The 20499-nt window shown below is 45.5% G+C and overlaps 1 protein-coding gene and 1 pseudogene across 3 annotated transcripts in view; one reads left to right on the top strand and one right to left on the bottom strand.

Annotated features, from left to right (window-relative positions):
* Positions 1-2790: 2790 nt before the first annotated feature.
* Positions 2791-5456, bottom strand: LOC100997566 (annotated as a pseudogene).
* Positions 5457-11955: 6499 nt separating this feature from the next.
* Positions 11956-20499, top strand: part of HEATR3 (HEAT repeat containing 3) — a 46023-nt gene continuing 37479 nt past the window's right edge. For 2 of the 3 annotated variants that reach the window (XM_003916858.4, XM_021931935.2), the window contains exons 1-5: positions 11956-12281; positions 12377-12549; positions 14807-14894; positions 16216-16328; positions 18635-18744. In XM_003916858.4, coding sequence (XP_003916907.2) covers positions 12144-12281; positions 12377-12549; positions 14807-14894; positions 16216-16328; positions 18635-18744 — 622 coding nt within the window. In that variant the 5' untranslated portion in view covers positions 11956-12143. The other variant, XM_009196402.4, reaches the window with a different exon arrangement.

The raw sequence follows: 20499 nt of genomic DNA, 5'->3' as shown, positions 1-20499 counted from the left end.
TTGGCTGGGCGCGGTGGCTCACGCCTGTAATCCCAGCACTTTGGGAGGCCGAGGTGGGCAGATCATGAGGTCAGGAGATCGAGACCATCCTGGCGAACATGGTGAAACCCCGTCTCTACTAAAAATACAAAAAAATTAGCCGGGCGTGGTGGTGGGCGCCTGTAGTCCCAGCTTCTTGGGAGGCTGAGGCAGGAGAATGGCATGAACCCGGGAGGCGGCGGAGCTTGCAGTGAGCTGAGATCGTGCCACTGCACTCCAGCCTGGGCGATAGAATGAGACTCCGTCTAAAAATATATGTATATTTCATAATTTAAAAAATTATGCAAATACTACCCAATCATTTTAGAAAACCCAGAAAATACAAACAGGGCAATAAAAAGACTTTTTAAAAAAAATATCTGGCTGGGCGTGGTGGCTCACGCCTGTAATCCCAACACTTTGGGAGGCCAAGGTAGGTGGATCACCTGAGGTCAGGAGTTCGAGACCAGCCTGGCCAACATGGTGAAACCCTGTCTCTACTAAAAATACAAAATTTAGCCGGCTGTGGTGGCACGTGCCTGTAGTCCCAGCTACTCGGGGGGTTGAGGCACGACAATCGCTTGAACCTGGGAGGCGGAGGTTGCAGTGAGCTGAGATCACACCACTGCACTCCTGCACTCCAACCTGGACAACAAGAGTGAAACTCAATCTAAAATATATATATATATATCGCCTTTAATTCTGCCCAGAGGCAAACACAGGAAACATTTTGGTATATATACTTTGTTTGTTTTACAAATGTGAAAGGTCCAGGTATCTATACTTCCATGAGTTTTTCTCTGTGTTGTGTGTTTCCAAAAGTGTGATTATGTTATTTATGCTGCTTTGTAACCTTTTTACTTCCTAGTGCCTGATGAACACTTTTCTTTCCTTATGGATACACAGTATCAAAGGATGGTTTTCAAGTTAAAATTCTGACCTTTGTATACACATAGGGTGAGCATGTACATGTTCTTTAATGAAGGAACTGGGAGGATGGTAAAACAGGTTCAACAGAGAAACAGAAATTTATATAGTCAGTGTGGAAAAATGTATTTAAATGGGATTTCTAGGTTAGATAAGAAACTGGTTAATATTCTACAAGGCAATGAAATGCTATCCTTTGGGGTTATCTTTTCTGCTGGACAGAAATAATTTGCATCTCAACTAGACACAATCAAAATCATTTGCAATTTATTCATATATAAATTCACATCTAATTTCATAGAGTCTAGGCCCCTAAGTAAATGGTCAAACAAAAAAATATATTTCTCTAGAGCAATGATTCTCAACTAAAGGTGATTTTGCCTCCCAGAGGACATTTGGCAATGGCCAAAGACATGTTCGGTTGTCACCATTGGGGAGTGGTAGTGGCATCTGGTGGGTAGAGGCCAGGGGTGCTGTTAAACCTTGCACAATGCATAGGACAGCCTCCACAACAAAGAATTATCCAGCCCAGACTGGCAACCTCCACAACAGAGAATTATCCAGCCCACACTGTCAGTGGTACCCACCTCTACCTATTAGATGCTAGTAGCACCCCCATGGTTGTGACAACCAAAATGTCTCCAGACATTGCCAAATGTTCCACAGGGAGGCAAAATTGCCCCCAGGTCAGATGCACTGCTTTAGAGGTGCACTTTACAAATCCATCATCTCTAGTCATGTGTAGCTATTTATTTTTATTTTTTATTTTATTTTTATCTACTTACTTTTTTATATAATAATGTTAATGAACACCAGGGGTTCAGTCTAGGTCCTGTTGCTTGATGCACAGAAAGCCAATCACTGAGACAACAAGTATTACAGGGAAGAAAGCTTTCTTTAGGTGACATCAGTGGGAGAGACAGGAAATAAACCTCAAATCCATTCCTCCTCCCTGACTAAAGTTAGGTGTTTACACATCATGGGAGGATAACAGGAGCAGCAAAGAAGAGGAGTTGGTCAACAGGCAGCAGGGGCATCCCACAGAAGAAATGTACATTTCTCAAGCTTCAGTTCTGTGGACATCTGGCTTGTTGGAAAATTGGGCAGGCAACAACAAAATGTTTACAATCAGCCCAAATTGAAAATTTAGTTTACTTCAAGTGTTCAGTAGCCAATTGTGGGCCAAGTGCAGTGGCTCATTCCTGTAATCCCAGCACTTTGGTAGGTCAAGTCAGGAGGATTGCATGAGGGCAAAAGTTTAAGACCAGCTTGGGCAACAGGGCGAGAGACCTCATCTCTACAAAAAAAAGAAAATAAAAAAATAAAACAACAACAACAAAATAGCCATGTTTGGCTAGCAGCTATTCTACTGGGCAGGGCAGGCAGAGAACATTTTCCTCTATGTGGAAAATTCTGTTTGATGGTACTGCCTTAGATAAATAATCATTTCACGGGTCTGTTAGACATTGGGACAATGTAATATTGAAAAAATATGCAGGCCAGGCGCAGTGGCTCAGGCCTTTAATCCCAGGACTTTGGGAGGCTGAGGCATGCAGATCAGTTGAATTCAGGAGTTTGAGACCAGTCTAGGCAACATGGTGAAACCCCGTCTCTACAAAAAAAAAAAAAAAAATACAAAAATCACCAGGCACGGTGGTGGGCACCTGTAGTCCCAGCTACTCAGGAGGCTGAGGTGGGAGGATGGCTAGAGCCCAGGAGGTGAAGGGTGAAGGTTGCAGTGAGCCGAGACCATACCACTGCACCCCAGCCTGTGCACGAGAGCAAGACCCTGTCCCAAAAAAGATTTTAAAATATAAAGAAAAGAAAAAGAAAAAATGTGTGGCTATCCTTTTTCCTTATTTCCAAGTTTTGGATAATTTTTCTTTTTTTTTTCACCAGCACTTTTATTTTTCCTTATACACTCACGTGTTGTTGGGGCCTAATGCTCTCACATAACTGTAAGAAACCAAAATTTTTTGTCATCTCTTGAAGAACTGAGAATTGTATACACACACACACACACACACAAACCTTATGTAAATTAAAAGGATGAATACATTTACAGGTATAAATGCAAACCATTTCTAACTCAAGGCAAGTAACAGCCATGGTGTTCTGGGAGGAAAACATCAGCTAAGAAGGGAAACTGGGTCCTATGGCTTAGACTTTCCAATCCTGACAGACCAGCAGGAGAGACACAAGTGGTTCAGGAGCCCTTGCCAGCCTCTAGAGAAACCCCAGAACACTCAACCCTAACACATTAACACCCTGCACTGGTGGGAGACTGCTGGCCACGCAGACCCACCGAGCCATGGACTTGTCTTCCACAAGCATGTTCTTACCTCAGCCACAAAGTGACCAAGCCACATATACTAAGGGCTGAGATCCAAGATATGTACAGGGTACTTAACAGATAGCAAGGGAACAGTTAACTTGCATACAAGGTCAAAATCAGCAACAAGTTCTACAATCCAGTGCTGATATTGGATACAAACTTCAAGGACAGATTTCTTTTCGAAGGCTTATTCCAGTTTCATGAGGCTAGCATGGGGTGTATGCATTTGCCAGGAGCAAATTTATTCTTCTGAATTAACCCATGCAGCAAATGCTAGGCATCTGCTCACAGTCCATTTAGAAGCATTTGCGCTGGATGATGGAGGGGCCCGACTCCTCATACTCCTGCTTGCTAATCCACATCTGCTGGAAGGCAGACAGGGAGGCCAGGATGGAGCCACCGATCCACACCGTGTACTTGCGCTCAGGGTACTCGATGATGTGATCTTCATGGTGCTGGGCGCCAGGCTGGTGATCTCCTGCATCCTGCCTGCAATGTACAGGTACATGGTGGTGCCGCAGGACAGCACCATCTCGGCCTACAGGTATTTGTGGATGTCCACGTCACACTTTATGATGGAACTGAAGGTGGTCTCATGGATGCCGCGGCTTCCATGCCCAGGAAAGAAAGCTGGAACACTGTCTCTGGACACCAGACCCACTCGTTGCAGATGGTGACGACCTGGCCGTCAGGTGGCTCATAGCTCTTCTCCAGGAACGAGGAGAACACGGCGGTGGCCAGCTCCTGCTTGAAGTCCAGGGTAACGTAGCACAGTTTCTCCTTGATGTCACGCACTATCTCCCACTCGGCCATGGGGGTGAAGCTGTAGCCACACTTGGTGAGGATCTTCATGAGGTAGTTGGTTAGGGGAGATGGGCATCATGTGGGCGACCCCATCTTCAGAGTCCGTGACAATGCCACTGGTGTGCCCAGAGGACTAGAGGGACAGCACAGCGTGGATGGCCACACACATGGCCAGGGTGTTGAAGGTCTCAAGCATGATCCAAGTCGTCTTCTCCCTGCTGGTCTTGGGGTTCGGGGGGCCTTGGTCAGCAGCACTGAGTGGTCCTTGGGGCCACACGCAGCTCGTTGTAGAAGGTGTGGGGCCAGATCTTCTCTGTCATCCTGGTTGGTGACTATGCCCTGCTCGATGGGATACTTCAGGGTCAGGATGCTGCACTTACTCTGGGCCTCGTCACCCACATAGGAGTCCTTCTGGCCCATCCATGTCCACCATCGTGATCTGGTGTCCGGGGCACCCGACAATGGAGGGGAACATGGTTCGGGGGGCATCATCCCTAGCAAAGCCAGCTTTGCACCTGCCAGACCCATTGTCAATGATAAGCATGATGATCTCTTCTTCCATCGCCATCGTGGAGAAGCGGGTGGCTGAGCAGCAGGAGGACGCGGTGTGCGGGTTAGTGGTGGCGAGTGAGCAAAAATTTCTTCTACAGGACCTTTGTTAAAGGCAGCATAAAGCCGCAAGGCTAGATAGACTGTAAACGCCACGACATCATGGACTGGGACTTAGTTCTCTCATTATCGCTAGCACCTGCTGCAGGGACTGATACCTGGCAAGCACTCAATAACCAATATCTACTAAGTGAATGAATAAATGAATGAATGGTGTGAAATTAAGTGGGTAGCAGGTCCCTTTGCAGTGACTTCCTTCGGTTGGCTGTCAGCAGTTATGCAATTGTCACACCTATCTCAGCAAGTTCTGAGGACCAAGTGAGGGACGACCAGCAACAGTGCCTATCCCAGGTTCTGACACCCACTCAGGAGGCACCCAACAGGCAATTTTCCTTCCTTTCCTGAAATCATCAAAATGGTTCCCAGCCCTCTAATATTTCAAAAACCCTTACCAAGTCTATGTAAATAAAGAAAACTTCCCTTGTACATACAGCCTGTTAGTGGCAGAACTGCAACTAGAGATCCAGTGTCTAATCACCTTGCAGATGACTTTGCCAGCAGTGACATTCCTTGTTGGTGACTACTGAGTCACTCTATGTAGGGTCAGCTGAGAAGAGGACAGTAACCGTGAAGAGGGAGTAGACATTCCAGGGACATTAATTCAGCGAAGTGCCAGGCACTGCTAATTCAGAGGCTAGTGTGGGCAGCTCATGTGTATATATATATATATTTTGTTTTTGAAACAGGGTCTCACTCCATCACCCAGGCTGGAGCGCAGCGGTGCAATCACAGCTCTCTGCAGCCTTAAACTCCTGGACTCAAGTGATCCCCCCACTTCAGCCTCTGGAGTAGCTGGGACCACAGGCTTGTGCCACAATGCCTGGATAATTTTTTGTATTTTTTGTAGAGACAGGATTTGCCACAACGTCCAGGCTGGTCTTGAACTACTGGCCTCAAGCAATCTGCCCACCTTGGCTTCCCAAAGTGCTGGGACTACAGGCGTGAGTCACAGTGCCTGGCCTCACATGTATACCTTTGATGACAACTCATGGACAATTACCTTTTTTTTTTTTCAGGGACAGGGTCTCGCTCTGTCACCCAGGCTGGAGTGCAGTGGTATGACTGTAGCTCGCTACAGCCTCCAACTTCTGGGCTCAAGCAATCCTCCTGCCTCAGCCTGATGAGTAGCTGGGACTACAGGCGTGCACCACCACACCTGGCTTCATGAAAACTTCTGAGAGAGGTATAGGGCACATAAAGCGCATGGCTGGCCCAGGGTGCAGCATCTGCTGGGGCAGCAGGAAATGGAGGACAATAGGCCAGGCCCCAGGGGTTGGCCATCTTTTGGGTTTATATTTCTTATTCTTCCCACAATGAGTCCCTAAAGCTCACAGGAACTGTGAGTGGATCAGAGATTGTGTACTAGGAGAATGGCGATGATTAACAACAGCGTGAGCCATGGAAGCTTGCCCAGCTCTACAGTCCTCCAGGCCTAAGGAAAGCAAAGTCCCACGGAGTTTCTGGGAAGACTAAGGAGGCTCCCAGGGCTGGAAATGTGGTGTTGGAGGCACATGGCAGAGGGCTGTGGCCACATCTTGTATGTTATGTAAAGGGCTGAACCTGACTGTATAGGACAATGGGACTGTCTAAATGTTCTAGAAAATATTGATCTGAGTGTGTTGTAGGAAGATTACATTATAAAAATTCGAAGGAGGAGAAACAGGAGTCTGGTAGAGCAGCTCTTTTTTTTTTTTTTTTTTCCAGACAGGGTATCACTTTATGGCCCAGGCTGGAGTGTAGTGGTGCAATCATAGTTCACTGCAGTCTCGAACTCCTGGGCTCAAGTGATCTTCCCACCTTAGTCTCCTAAATAGCTGGGACTACAGGCAAACACCACTGTGCTTGGCTAATTTCTAAACTTTTTGTAGAGATATGGTCTCTTGATGTTGTCCAGGCTGGTCTCAAACTCCTGCGGTCAGGTGATTCTCCCACCTTGGCCTCCCAAAGTTCTGGGAATACAGGTGAGCCACTGCACCCAGCCTAATTCCTTTTTTTTTTTTTTTTTTTTTTACTTTGTCAGACCAATAATTGATGACAAGCTTATTTCCAACTTGTCTCAAGGGAAGAGGCTTCTAAGCAGTCTAATTCAAAAACTCCCTCTTGACAAAGATAATTTGCAGGAAAAAGGGATGGTTAGCTAATCATTACTTCACTGCATTTTAAAAAATGACTGGTGAAGGAAGATTAGACTGGTTAAAGATCAGTGGGCTCCTTCCAAGACTGACAATCGACTGAGGGCGGCTCCCAGAAGAGCTCTTAAGCTCATTAAATAAAGCTAATTATTCATTTTAGCAGCAATGGTAATTTATCACTGGAAAGAGTAACTAACGATAACAGACCACAAAGTTCTGCTCTAGCTATGGTATTTATATTTATTTATGTTTTTTAAAGACTTTATTTTTATTTTTTGAGACAGGGTCTCACTCTATCACCTAGGCTAGAGTGCAGTGGTGTGATCTCGGCTCACTGAAGCCTTCACCTCCCACGCTCAAGTGATCCTCCCACCTCAGCCTCCCAAGTAGCTGGGACTACAGGCACACACCACCACACTCAGCTAATTTTTTAATTTTTTGTAGAGATGGGGTCGCATTATGTTGTCGATGCTGGTCTTGAAATCCTGGGCTCAAGCGATCCAGCAGCCACGGCCTCCCAAAGGGCTGGGATTACAGGTTACAGCCACTGAACCTGGCCAAAGACTTTATTTTTTAGAATATTTTCAGGTTCATGGCAAAATTGAGAGGGAAGTACAGAGATTTCCCACATACTCCCAGCCCCAACATATGCACAGCCTCCCCCATGATAACATCTTACACCGTGATGCATTTGTTACAACCATGAACCTACACTGACACGCCATTATCACCCCAAATCTGTAGTTTACATTAGGGTTTGCTCTGGGTGTTATACATTCTAGACGTCTGGAAAAATGTACAATGACATGTATCCACCATTATATCATATAGAGTATTTTCACTGCCCTAAAATTCCTCTGTGCTCATCTAGTTAAGGTTTTTGTTTTGTTTTGCTTTGTTTTTGAGACAGAGTCTCGTTCTGTCACCCAGGCTGGAGTGCAGTGGCACGATCTCAGCTCACTGCAACCTCCACCTCCCAGGTTCAAGTGGTTCTCCTGCCTCAGCCTCCCAAGTAGCTGGGACTACAGGCATGTACCACCACGCTTGGCTAATGTTTGTATTTTTTGTAGAGACGGGGTTTCACCATGTTGGCCAGGCTAGTCTGGAACTCCTGACCTCAGGTGATCTGCCCGCCTCAGCCTCCCAAAGTGCTGGGATTACAGGCATGAGCCACCGCGCCTAGCCTGGGTTTTGAACCACATTTTTGTTGTTTATCACCACAGTGAGAGAAACAGGAGGAATCTGTTTCTATCTCATCTAAATTCTTATCATCTTATTCCATCTAAATTGCATGCCCTACTCTTTCCTATGTGGTCTCTCCATTCATTCAAGAAATTGCATGACTATCTTGTGCCAGGCTCTAGGCTAGTGTTGGGGATACCGTGATGTGTGAAAATGGGCACTGTCTTGTCTTTATAGGTGTGGAGTGTTCAGTTGGGGAGAAAGGCAATTGTATAACTGTTCATAAAGAAACTGAAAATTACAACTGTAATTTTGATATGTGCTTTGAAGCAAAGAAACGAGGTACATGCAGGTCTCAAGGGAGACCTGTCTCTCACTATGAAGTCCCTGTCCCTGCCTATGGACACTGTGTTCACTAGTTCATAGGGTAGGGGCCGGGGTTTGTGCAAAGCCCTGAGGCCCCATAGATGTTGGCTAAAAGAGCAAAATGAAGAGGTGACGCTGGGGGCTGGGGTGAAACCCTGCAATCCTGCAACCCTGGTAAGATTTTGATCTTTATCCAAAGAGAAAGGGAAGCCACTGAAAAGTTGGTTTTTTTTTTTTTTTTTTTTTTGAGACAGAGTCTTGCTTTGTCACCCAGGCTGGAGACCAGTGGTGCGATGTGGGCTCACTGCAACCTCCGCCTCCCAGGTTGAAGTGATTCTCCTGCCTCAGCCTCCTGAGTAGCTGGGATTACAGGCCGGCGCCACCACACCCAGCTAAGCTTTGTATTTTTAGTAGAGACGGGGTTTCACCACTTTGGCCAGGCCAGTCTTGAACTCATGACTTCAGTGATCCACCCACCTGGGCCTCCCAAAGCGCTGGGATTACAGGGGTGAGCCACCATGCCCAGCAGCCACTGAAAAGTTTTAAGTGAGGAAGTGAATACAATATAAGGAGAAAGGTGGAGGGATATTTTGAGATCACTCTAGCTGCTCAATGGATAGGGGACAGGCAGGGTGGAAATGGAGAGACCAGAAAGCCACGTGCTCAAGATAAAAGAAAGTAGCCTAGGCTGGGCATGGTGGATCACGCCTGTAATCCCAGCACTTTGGGAGGCTGAGACAGGTGGATCACCTGAGGTTAGGAGTTTGAGACCGGTCTGGCCAACATGGTGAAACCCCATCTCTACTAAAAATACAAAATTTAGCTGGGTGTGGTGGCACGCACCTGTAATCCCAGCTACTCAGGAGGCTGAGGCAGGAAAACCACTTGAACCCAAGAGGCGGAGGTTTCAGTGAGCCAAGATCATGCCATTGCACTCCAGCCTGAGCAATAAGAAAGAGACTCCATCTCAAAAAATAAAGACGGTTGCCTGGACTAGGTAGGTGGCAGGCAGATCGATGGCCTGATAAAAAACCCACCAACATGTATTTAGTGGCTCCAAGGTTGATTTTTTTTTTTTTTTTTTTGAGACGGAGTCTTGCTCTGTCACCCAAGCTGGAGTGCAGTGGTGCGATCTCGGCTCACTGCAACCTTTGCCTCCCAGGTTCAAGAGATTCTCCTGCCGGGCGCGGTGGCTCAAGCCTGTAATCCCAGCACTTTGGGAGGCCGAGACGGGCGGATCACGAGGTCAGGAGACGGAGACCATCCTGGCTAACACGGTGAAACCCTGTCTCTACTAAAAAAACACAAAAAACTAGCCGGGCGAGGTGGCGGGCGCCTGTAGTCCCAGCTACTCCGGAGGCTGAGGCAGGACAACTGCGTAAACCCGGGAGGCGGGGCTTGCAGTGAGCTGAGATCCGGCCACTGCACTCCAGCCTGGGCGACAGAGCGAGACTCCGTCTCAAAAAAAAAAAAAAAAAAAAGAGATTCTCCTGCCTCAGCCTCCAAGTAGCTGAGACTACAGGCACACGCCACCACGCCTGGCTAATTTTTGTATTTTTAGTAGAGATGGGGTTTCATCATATTGGTCAGGCTGGTCTTGAACTCCTGACCTCAGGTGATCCACTCACCTCGGCCTCCCAAAGTGGTGGGTTTAACAGGTGTGAGCCACAGTGCCCAGCCCAAGACTGATCTTTGATAGGCCCAAATGCAACACGAGCTACACTTCTGTTACTCTCTAAAATTTGCCATAGTAATTAATGTTATTTCCTTTACTGGACAGTCAACTCTTTGACGGTAGGGTTGCCATGGAATGGAACTTTTCTCCAGTAGAATGTTGACCGGAGCCCGAGTGCGGTGGCTCATACCTGTAATACTAGCACTTTGGGAGGCTGAGGCGGGCAGATCATTTGAGATCAAGAGTTCGAGACCAGTCTGACCAACATGGTAAAACCCCGTCTCTACTGAAAAAAAAAAAAAATAGCTGGGCATGGTGGCACATGCCTGTAATCTCAGCTACTTAGGAGGCTAAGGCAGGAGGATTGCTTGAACTCAGAGGCAGAGGTTACAATAAGCCCAGATGGCACCATTGCACTCCAGCCTGGACAATAGAGTGAGACTCTATGTCTTTTTTTTTTTTTTTTTTTTTGAGACGGAGTCTCACTCTGTCGCCCAGGCTGGAGTGCAGTGGCCAGATCTCAGCTCACTGCAAGCTCCGCCTCCCGGGTTCAAGCCATTCTCCTGCCTCAGCCTCCCGAGTAGCTGGGACTACAGGCGCCGCCACCTCGCCCGGCTAGTTTTTTTGTATTTTTTAGTAGAGACAGGGTTTCACCATGTTAGCCAGGATGGTCTCGATCTCCTGACCTCGTGATCTGCCCGTCTCGGCCTCCCAAAGAGACTCTGTTTCAAAAACAAAAAGAAAAAAAAAGAAAGTTGACCCAAAGCTATACATATATTGAGTACTCACTCGTTACATGTCTAATTGTAAAGACCACCTAAGATTCTCCTGTACTTTTCCCTCTGCTTAGTATTTACCACAATTTACCACAAAGTTATTCGTATGATTATATATTCAACAGATCTCTCCCTGGACTGTAAACTCCATAAGGACAGGGAGAGAGGACAGGAACCAAATTGTCTTGATTATTGTTTTATTCCAATGCCCAGCACTGTACCTAGTACTCAACAAATATTTGCAAAAGAATCTTTGTTAAATACAAGTTTCCAAACATTTCCATAGTGCTTATTATCTGCCAGTCTCTGTTCTTAGCACCTTAAACATATGAACACATTTAGTTTTCGTAACAACTCCATGAGGTATATACTATCAATGTCCCCACTTCACTGATGAGGAAACTAAGGCAGGGAGATTAGGTTCTTAAGCGATTCTGTTTTAACAAATACAGACACACATTTGTTCCAAAACATTAACTGGTCTCTGTCTATGACAGGAGCTATGGGAGGTGCTGGGGACACAAAATAAAATCGTGGTTAATACTTTTTGAGTACCTACTATATGTCAGGCTTGGTGTTAGGCACTTTATAGAACTTTATGAACTTTACAGAACTTACAATATCCTTAATCACATTTGATTATTTGTACTCAGTGTTACTTACTGATTGCTTGCTTGATTGATTGATTGAGACAGGGTCTCGCTCTGTCGCTCAGTATGGAGTGCAGTAGCAGGATCACGGCTCACTGTAGCCTCAAACTCCTCGGGTCAAGTGATCTTCCCGCTTCAACCTCCCGAGTAGCTGGGACTACGCACACACGCCACTGTGCCCAGCTAATTTTTAATTTTTTGCGGGAGAAGGGTCGGGGGGGTGGAGTGTTTTCCTATGTTGCCCAAGATGGTCTCGAACTTCTGGCCTCAAGTGATCCTCCCGCCTGGGTCGGCGTTACTATTCTAGTCCAGCCTCCTACTTTCCCGGTAAACCCACAAGACTCCGCCCCTTTGCAGAAGCTGGCCCCGCCCATGCCCTCTCCCACGCCTGCGCGCTCCGCGCACCAGCCCCCCCCCCCCCCCCGCCCCGACCCCGACCCAGCAGACGACGCGCCGCGCGCCTGCGCACGGTTTCCCCATGTGTTCTCCAGCCGTCAGCAGGCCCAGCTGAGCAGCAGCCAGGGACGTTGCTTGTCACCGGCGCGGCAGCCTCCACCGCCTGCTGTTGCCCTCCTCTCTCGGTGGTCTGTCAGCACAGCGCACGTCGCCATGGGTAAGAGCCGGACGAAGCGCTTCAAGCGACCTCAGTTCTCCCCTACGGGCGACTGTCAGGCCGAGGCGGCTGCGGCGGCGAATGGGACCGGAGGCGAGGAGGACGACGGGCCAGCGGCGGAGCTGCTGGAAAAGGTGAGGCGAGGGCTCCGCCGGGCCGGGAGAGCGAGACGAGGTTGCCCCGCGCGCGTGCGCACTGCTCTCCTTCTGACCCTCCTCGCTCTCCGCAGCTCCAGCACCCGAGCGCCGAGGTTCGCGAGTGCGCCTGCGCGGGGCTGGCCCGGCTGGTGCAGCAGCGGCCGGCACTCCCGGGCCTGGCGCGCCGAGACGCCGTGCGCCGCCTCGGGCCGCTGCTGCTGGACCCTAGCCTGGCCGTCAGGGAGACTGCAGCCGGCGCGCTGAGGTGAGCCGGGAAGGGTCCGGGGCGGTGCCCACTTCTAGCCTCCCCCGCGCCTGGGCTGCGGGCGGTCGTAGCGGTCAGCCAGCGCCTTCTGTGTGCCACCAGGCCCTGGCCCGGTCTCCCGTTTGCAGAGATTTGAAGCCAGTCTCCAGGCTCCAGAGAACCCCAGTATCCCCGAACCACACGCATCTCATCTGTCCACCTGGCTGCTTCACCTGCAGCGTCCACCTGCTCAAGCGTCACGCCTGCGCACGTTTTACCCTCTCCAAAAGCCCTCCTTAGGGTCCCTTGCTTGGATGAACTCTTCAATTCATGTGTCAGGAGTCGTTCTAGATGCAGGGAATTTTGAGCAGCCAAGACTGTTGAGCGAGATCTGTTGACAGCCAAGATCCCCTGTCTTGGCACAAGTCATGTTGATGGGGAGACAGACAGGAAGCTAGTAAAAAGGTAAAACATAATATTACATAGTGAGAATTGCTGTGGGAAAACGAGATGATGATGAGTTGGGGGTGGGAAGTTTGAATTGGGTGCTCTTGGGCCGGGCGCGTTGGCTCACGCCTGTAATCCCATTGCTTTGGGAGGCCAAGGAAGGAGGATCGCTGGAGGCAAGGAGTCCAAGGTCAGTCTGGGCAACATAGCAAGACCCCGTCTCTGGAACAATTTTAAACAATTAGTCAGGCATGGTGGTGGGTGCCCTTTATCCCAGCTACTCAGTAGACTGGGGTGGGAGTATCGCTTCAGCCCAGGAGTTCGAGGCTGCAGTGAGGCATGATCACACCACTGCACTCCAGCCTGGGTGATAGAGCAAGACCCTGTGTCAAAAAAAAAAAAAAAAAAGGTGCTCTTTAGATGGCTTGTGAACGGAGATCTGCAGGGTGAGGGAGCCAGGAGACATGGGAAAATAGGGGGAAGAGCATTTCCCACAAAGGGAGCAGCAGCAGCAAAGAAGCGAAGCAGCAGGCGGCTTGATGTGGTTAAAGAGCAGAGCGGGTAGGTAGGTGGCAGAAAAGAGCAGGGGTGGGTAATTACAGGAGGTGAGGCTGGAGAGAGAGATGAGCTGTACGATTGGTGTAGGGCTGAGGACTTAATCTAAGCAGGGAAGAGACATGCTGTAACTCACCTTTTGAGACGGCCACTCTGCTGGCTGTGCAGAGAATGGACTGCAGAGGGGGCAAGAGTAGAAGTTAGTATTTGTAGTTCTTGTAGCTCTGTCTCTACTTGTTATTTATATTTCATTCACTGATACAGCAAATATGTATAAAGTGCCTGTGTGCTAGACACTGAGCTAGGCTGTGGGCATGGGGTAATGAGCAAGGCAATGTCTCTCCTTAAGAAATCTTAAAGTTATTGAGGGAGACAAGCATTAACCAAACAGTTACGTAAGTGTATAATTACAATGAATGATAGTGACAAAGGATGCTACAGGAGGGTACAAACAAAGGGTTCAGGGAAGAAGACTCTGAGTGAGTGGTGCTGGAGGTGAGCTCTGAGGGATGAATGGGCATTCACCAGTTGATGGAGGGAAATAGACGCTCTTCTTCCTCTAGGGAGGAAACAGCATGTGGAAAGCCCTTCGCTTCCTCCCACAGCATACACAGGCTAGGGGATCCTGGCGGATTGTGAGGGCATCTTCTGACTATCTCTATATCCTTAGGTACTAGCACAGTGCTGTGTACTCGGAAGTCATGTCTTTCCAATTAAATTTACCCAGGGCTGCTTTAGGGGGTATCATTCTCAGTAGCCCCACCTTGCTGCCCTTGCAGTTCACTTTTTCTTTTTTTTTTTTTCTTGTTTTAGAAGCAGGGTCTCCCTATGTTGCCCAGGCTGGTCTTGAACTCCTGAGCTCAAGTAATCCTCCCACCTAGGCCTCCCAAAGTGCTGGGATTACAGGTGTGAGCTACAGCACCTAGCCTTGCCCTTGTAGTCTTGATTCCAAGAAAAGGTCCCTTCATACATGATGTGATTTATTCACATGGGAAAAGTCTCCCCACTTCCCTTCTTGTAGCCATGTACCTGTATACTGTCTCAAACCTCAGAACTAAGTTGTTATATGACAGCGTCATCTGTTTATATCTTGTAGAACAAAGATCGAAACAGAACAGGTGGAAATCTCTGGATTGGTTCTGCAGCATATGACAGAAACAATAAGCTATTTCCTCTGGGAAACCTTAAATATGGCTAAAAATAGAAATGTGAGAGGGTAGAAGTGTTCTGTGACATGTGATGTGGAAGTAAAACATGTTTTAAATTTCTTGTGTAGAAATCTCAGTGCTTGTGGAGGTTTTGAAGTTTGTGATGACATGGTGACTAAGGATATCATGACCCCTCTGGTTGTGCTGCTAAAAGAGGTATGCAGTTTTTACAATATCTTGATGGTAGCTTTTGGGATGCAAACTTAGAGTTTTTGTATTACTTTGGTGTTTGTGACTTTGTGTTCTATGTAAACATCCTGTGGAAATTTCATTCCTTTTCCTGGAAACACCAATCTACTCTCTTAATTGATACTAATCTCTATTATTTTGTAGCTTTATTTTTATGATAGTTAGAAAAGACCTGCCTAAAACTGTACAGACTCACTCCTTTAGATGTTAAACTTCTTACAATAAAAATAATTAGTGTTTAGTCATTGCTTATTTGTGTGCCAGGTATTATTTTCATATTTTGGATATTATATAATTTAATCCTCACAGTATCCTATGAGGCAGGTATTATTCCCATTTTACAGATGACAAAGCCGAGGCACAGACATTAGGAACTTGTGAAGATTACAGTAAGTTCTCGTGTTTGATCTCATTCCAGTCTTATTGCATGACATAGTTAAGAGGTTAAGGAGCTTTCTCTCTGGAGTGCCTCTGGTCCGCTATTCTGTATTGATGGGTAATTTTCAGTTAAGGCTACATAAAGCATATCCAGTTTTGATGAGAGGCATCAGTCGTTTTAGAGCAGTGATTCTCAACTGGGTATGATCTTGCTTCACAGGGCACAACTGGCAATGTCTGGAGACATTGGTTGTTACAGAGCTTGTGGGGTAAAAGTTGCTACTGGCATCCAGTGGGTAGAGGCCAGGGATGCTGCTAAACATCCCCAAATGAACATGATAGCCCTTCCTTCCCCAACAAAGAATTTTCTGGTGGAGAATTTCAGTAGTACCTGGATTGAGAAACCTTGCTTTAGAGTGTCTCCTGGTCTGTACTAGAGGGGCTTAAGAGCACCAGCTTTGGAGCCAAATGCTGGGGCCTGAATCCCAGCTTCACCACATGCTAATCTAACACCTTCAGCAGCCTCCCTGTACCTCACTTTCCCATTTGCAGCTGGAGATTGGCGATAATAATAGTCATCCTACCTCATAGGTTTATTGTTTGGATTAAATGATTTGATACATGTAAAAAGCTTAGAATAGTACCTTAGAAGGTGCTATGTAATAAAAAAAAACGGAAGGCGCTAGGTAGAAGCTCTTATTTCGTCTTTCGTTGCCTTCTTACTGTCCTTTATTACATTTATTAGGTAAAATACTTTGTATTGATTTTGTACTACTGCTTGTAAGGATTCGATTGACTTGTTAACCACGGTAATTTCTGATGTCTAGCCTTTGTGTTTCATCACCATCATTACCCTATTTGTTTAATTCTTCTTTGGAACCAGGGTGCTAATCATGATATTTGGTTACAGTGTAGTGCTGGACTGGATTCAAATGAGATGTCCCTGCAGGAGAAAAAAGATCAGAACAGAAATTCTGTTGAGAACATAGCCAATGAGGCTGTGAACGTGCTGTGGAATATATGGTAAGATGCCTTCCAAACACAGCCTCCTGCTATAGCAGTACCCAGGCTGCTATTCTCTGTTATACTGTGTGGGAATCTCTGTTCACCTTAGTAGGCCTGTTAATCTGGGATGTTAAGACTTGGTAGAAGCCGGACATGGTGGCTCATGCCTGTAATCCCAGCACTTTGGGAGGCTGAGGCGGGTGGATCACTTGAGGTCAGGAGTTTGAGGCCAACACTGTGAAACCCCGTCTCTACCAAAACTATAAAAAAATTAGCCGAGTGTGGTGGCACATACCCGTAATCCCAGCTACCCAGAAGGCTGAGGCAGGAGAATCGCTTGAACCCTGGAGGCAGAGCTTGCGGTGAGCCAAGATCATGCCACTGCACTCCAGCCTGGGTGACAGAGCGAAACTCCATCTCAAAAAAAAAAAAAAAAGACTTGGTAGGAGGTAGGATCAGGTGACCTAAGATCGACCCTCCTCCCCAATCCCTTTCCTCGTTGCATCACTGCATCTTTTGTTTTACGACTTTCCTCTCCAGTCATTGCACCTGACAAAAAATAGGAGGACTCATGACCACTAGCACCTGTGGCTCCTCCTTTCCCATGACTTCCTGCACACCCTGAGAAAAATTTGTCTTTAAGCTGGTCAGGCCCAGATGCAGGTGCAGCTTTGGTTTGGCCTCTAGACTAAGATGGGGACCACAGACCTTGGCTGGTGCTTTTCTTCCTCTCCCCTGGCGGTTACCGTCTGAGTAGGAAGTGGATGCCTAAGAAGAGCTCCCTTGGCCCCTTGAGGAAGAAGGCCACTCTCCATTCTGTGATTGTAGCAGTGGTGAGGGTGGAGTGGACTTGCTATTAGGAATGGAAATGGCTAGAAACCCAACCTGGATTTACTTTTTTCTGCCCCATTTTATGTCCCACATTTCTAGCAAGACTGGGTCACAGTTTCTTTTCTTCAGTCAGCAGCAATTACAGTGGCTGACCTAAAAGCACAGATGTTTCTTAGCATACAAGATTAAATTGGATCCTGAAATGCCTATGTAGCAATCTGACCTTGCCTGTGATTTCATTTTACTGAATGCATTCCACCAGAAATATTAGAGAGATCAGATCTGAGGAAATGGCATTTGAGCAAAAACTGATGGGTGCTGTTTTTCTGTGCACCAGATAACTTTGAGTCAGAAATCGTTGCATTTGGAAATTTTTTTAAAATTTCCTTGAAAAGAATCTGAATATATCTCCAAGGTGATTTCTCTTTTCTGAATACCTGTGAGCCCTGTATGTATCACTGAGTTACTTTTAACATTCTTGTTTCATAATTTATATTTCAAATTATCTTTACACACGTATGGCTTATCTTCCTGACTAGACAGTGGTCTCCTTCATGCTACCGTAACTAGATAGGTAGGTAGGTAGGTAGGTAGATAGAAGATATGAAATATTTTTCATCACATAACAGATTTAGTTTAATAATTTAGTCAGCTCTGTTAGCTCTTAGCATGTCATGTGTGTATGTTGTATGTATGGAGGAAACACACAACATGGATATTTCCTCTGGAAACATGGATACAATTATTATAATTAGCCTTGTTTACTCATATTTAATGTGTTTGCTTATTCATAACACTGATAGCTGTCTGAGTTTTTTATTAAAAGGTAGTATAATTTAAAAAATACTTACTGTAATTTATTGTAGACTGCAAATTCTGCTTGATGAAATTATGATTGCACTCTAAAAGGCTTGAATAAAATATAATTTTATTTTCCTTTAAATTTGTGTTTTTGTTAATGTTCTAAAATATAGTAGGTTAAAAAAATATAAATTTGTGTTTTTGTGTGATAAGTATAGAGGCCTTTTATCCTCCTTTAACTTGTTATTGTTGTGGTATAGAGGGAAGAAAAAAACAGTAGGCTGGACCCAGGGAACCTAGGTACTGGGCCTGGCTCTACCGCTGACAAAATATTTGCTCTCTAATGGGCCACATTACCGCTTGGGTCCTGGGTCTTTGCATTTATAAAATGGGGAGTTGAATTAAACGATTTACAAGATATCTTCCAGCTTTAACCTTCTATAAGGAAACTGGCATCATGGCAAAGAGATTGATGAAAAGGTCCCACTGTGATAGAGATAAAATATAGATAGCCAGTTCTCATGTATAGTGAATGTGAATGGGTGTTAGTTCCTTCATCGATAAAAATGGTGGGTGTTTGATTCCAACTCCTTGGTTTATAAAGCCTGATTTATTTTTTTATGGATTGCTATGGTTGATTTCCTACTGTTAAAATGTGAATAGTAAAACTTTTTTTTCCCCCTTCAATTTAGTGAATGCAGTAGTAGAGCAGTGTCTATATTCAACAAAGAAGGGTGTTTGGAGATTGTGTTAAAGTATTTAAGTAGGTTTCCTACCAATGTTGACCTGGCTATTTCAGTAGGTAAGTGAAGAAAAGGTGATGACTTATTAAGAATGTGTAGCCATGTTCAAAAATTTTCATGCAGCTTTAGTATGTTTATTCCACTGGAGTGATTTTTTTTCTCATTGTATGTGAATGTGTAGCTCAGCACCTGTTTTTTCTGGGTCTTCTTAAATCTGTGATTAATATTAATTCTTTACCTGCTCATTCAATTTTTCTGCTTTTGGCTCTGAAAGGGAGAAAGGTAATTATGTGAAGATATGTGGTTTCTGGCCTGTTTTCATTCTTAGCAGCCTTTATTAATTCTTAAAGTTTTCATCTCCATTTACTAAGAAACAGTAACCCACAACTACCAGGTCTTTAAGCCAGTTAATTGGAATCTAAACTTACTTAAATGTGTTATGCTACTATCTCATACTTCTGGCAGAAAACTGACGGCCTGAGTTTTGTTGAGAGAGAAAGAGAAAAAGAAGTGATTGAAATTCCACTTAGGCCTGCGTGCCTTCCATGAGACAGGGAAGGCAAAGTCCAGCAACTTCAGTGGCCTTGGCTGCCTTGCCTTCTCTTTATTGGACTGAGGAGCCACTGGGGACCCTCAGCTCAATGGCAGCAGGCAGAAACCAGAGCATGGGCAGCTCAGCAGAATGCTGGGTGGGAGTGGAGAAACAATTGAGGGAGAGCATTTCTTTTCTCCCCATCATTATGGCAGGTGTCCAGCTGTCCCTTTGTGGAACTACATTTCTTCTGAGGAGGAAGAAGTGTATTCCCCTGACTGCTGTTTCTCTTGACTCTAATGGATATTTTTAAGAGAACAGAATTGGGGGAAAATAGTAGAATAAATACTACTGAGAAAATTTTAAAAATCATTTCTCCAAATGGAATCTTGGTGGGTTTGGGGAGCTGTGAGTAAATGGGGATTTTAAAAACAATTCAGCCATTTTTAGGAATTTGGTAGGTGACTTAATCTCAGAGGACAGTTTTTGTTACAATGAGAGAATTTCAGGAAAGTTAGTTCATATGTTTTAAAAGAAAAACCACTTCTATTTTTCTGCCTTTAGTCTTACAGATTTATTTCTATTTTTAGCTTTTCTTCCCCTTAATGAGCATTTTTGAAATGGATTAGAATAAAGTCATTTTGCATTGCATAATAGTGTTTTCCTTCTGCATGTAGCTAGATTAATGATTTTTAAAATACATTATTACTTTTACTTCTAAAGTCAAGCAATGCTTACATATAGTAAAATGAACTACAAGATTCCGTCGCATGTATTCATATAACTTTTTTTGAACTTGTATGGTAGCAATCATGGCTGTTAGCTAAAGTAAATTAGTTTCTTAATGACAAAGATACTACATTTGAATATATGTACAGAAATGCATATATATGGATTTCTATGTAAATATATTGTCGATCACAGCAGTAACATGCATTTTAAGTAATTTTGATGGGCGTGATTTAATATTTTACAGGTCTTAATTTGCTCATACTTTTATATAAACTACTTTTTTTCTTCAAGAATTATTGCTCCACCAGAAATAACCCTAACTTTGAAGGTCATGATAAATTTAAAGGAAGCCAGACATCCCAAAACCTAGGACTGTTTGCTACTGGTCCTTGATAAGTACATAAATTGAGGGTAAATTTTTTTTTTTTTTTTTTTTTTTTTTTTTTTTGGTGATGGAGTCTCACTCTGTCGCCCAGGCTGGAGCGCAGCAGTGCGATCTCGGCTCATTGCAAGCTCTGCCTCCCGGGTTCACGCCATTCTCCTGCCTCAG

The sequence above is a fragment of the Papio anubis genome, chromosome 18 (genome assembly GCF_008728515.1).
Source record: "Papio anubis isolate 15944 chromosome 18, Panubis1.0, whole genome shotgun sequence".
Taxonomy (NCBI): Eukaryota; Metazoa; Chordata; class Mammalia; order Primates; family Cercopithecidae; genus Papio; species Papio anubis.
The sequence above is the reverse complement of the archived record's forward strand: the minus strand, read 5'-3'. Positions and strand labels throughout refer to the sequence as shown.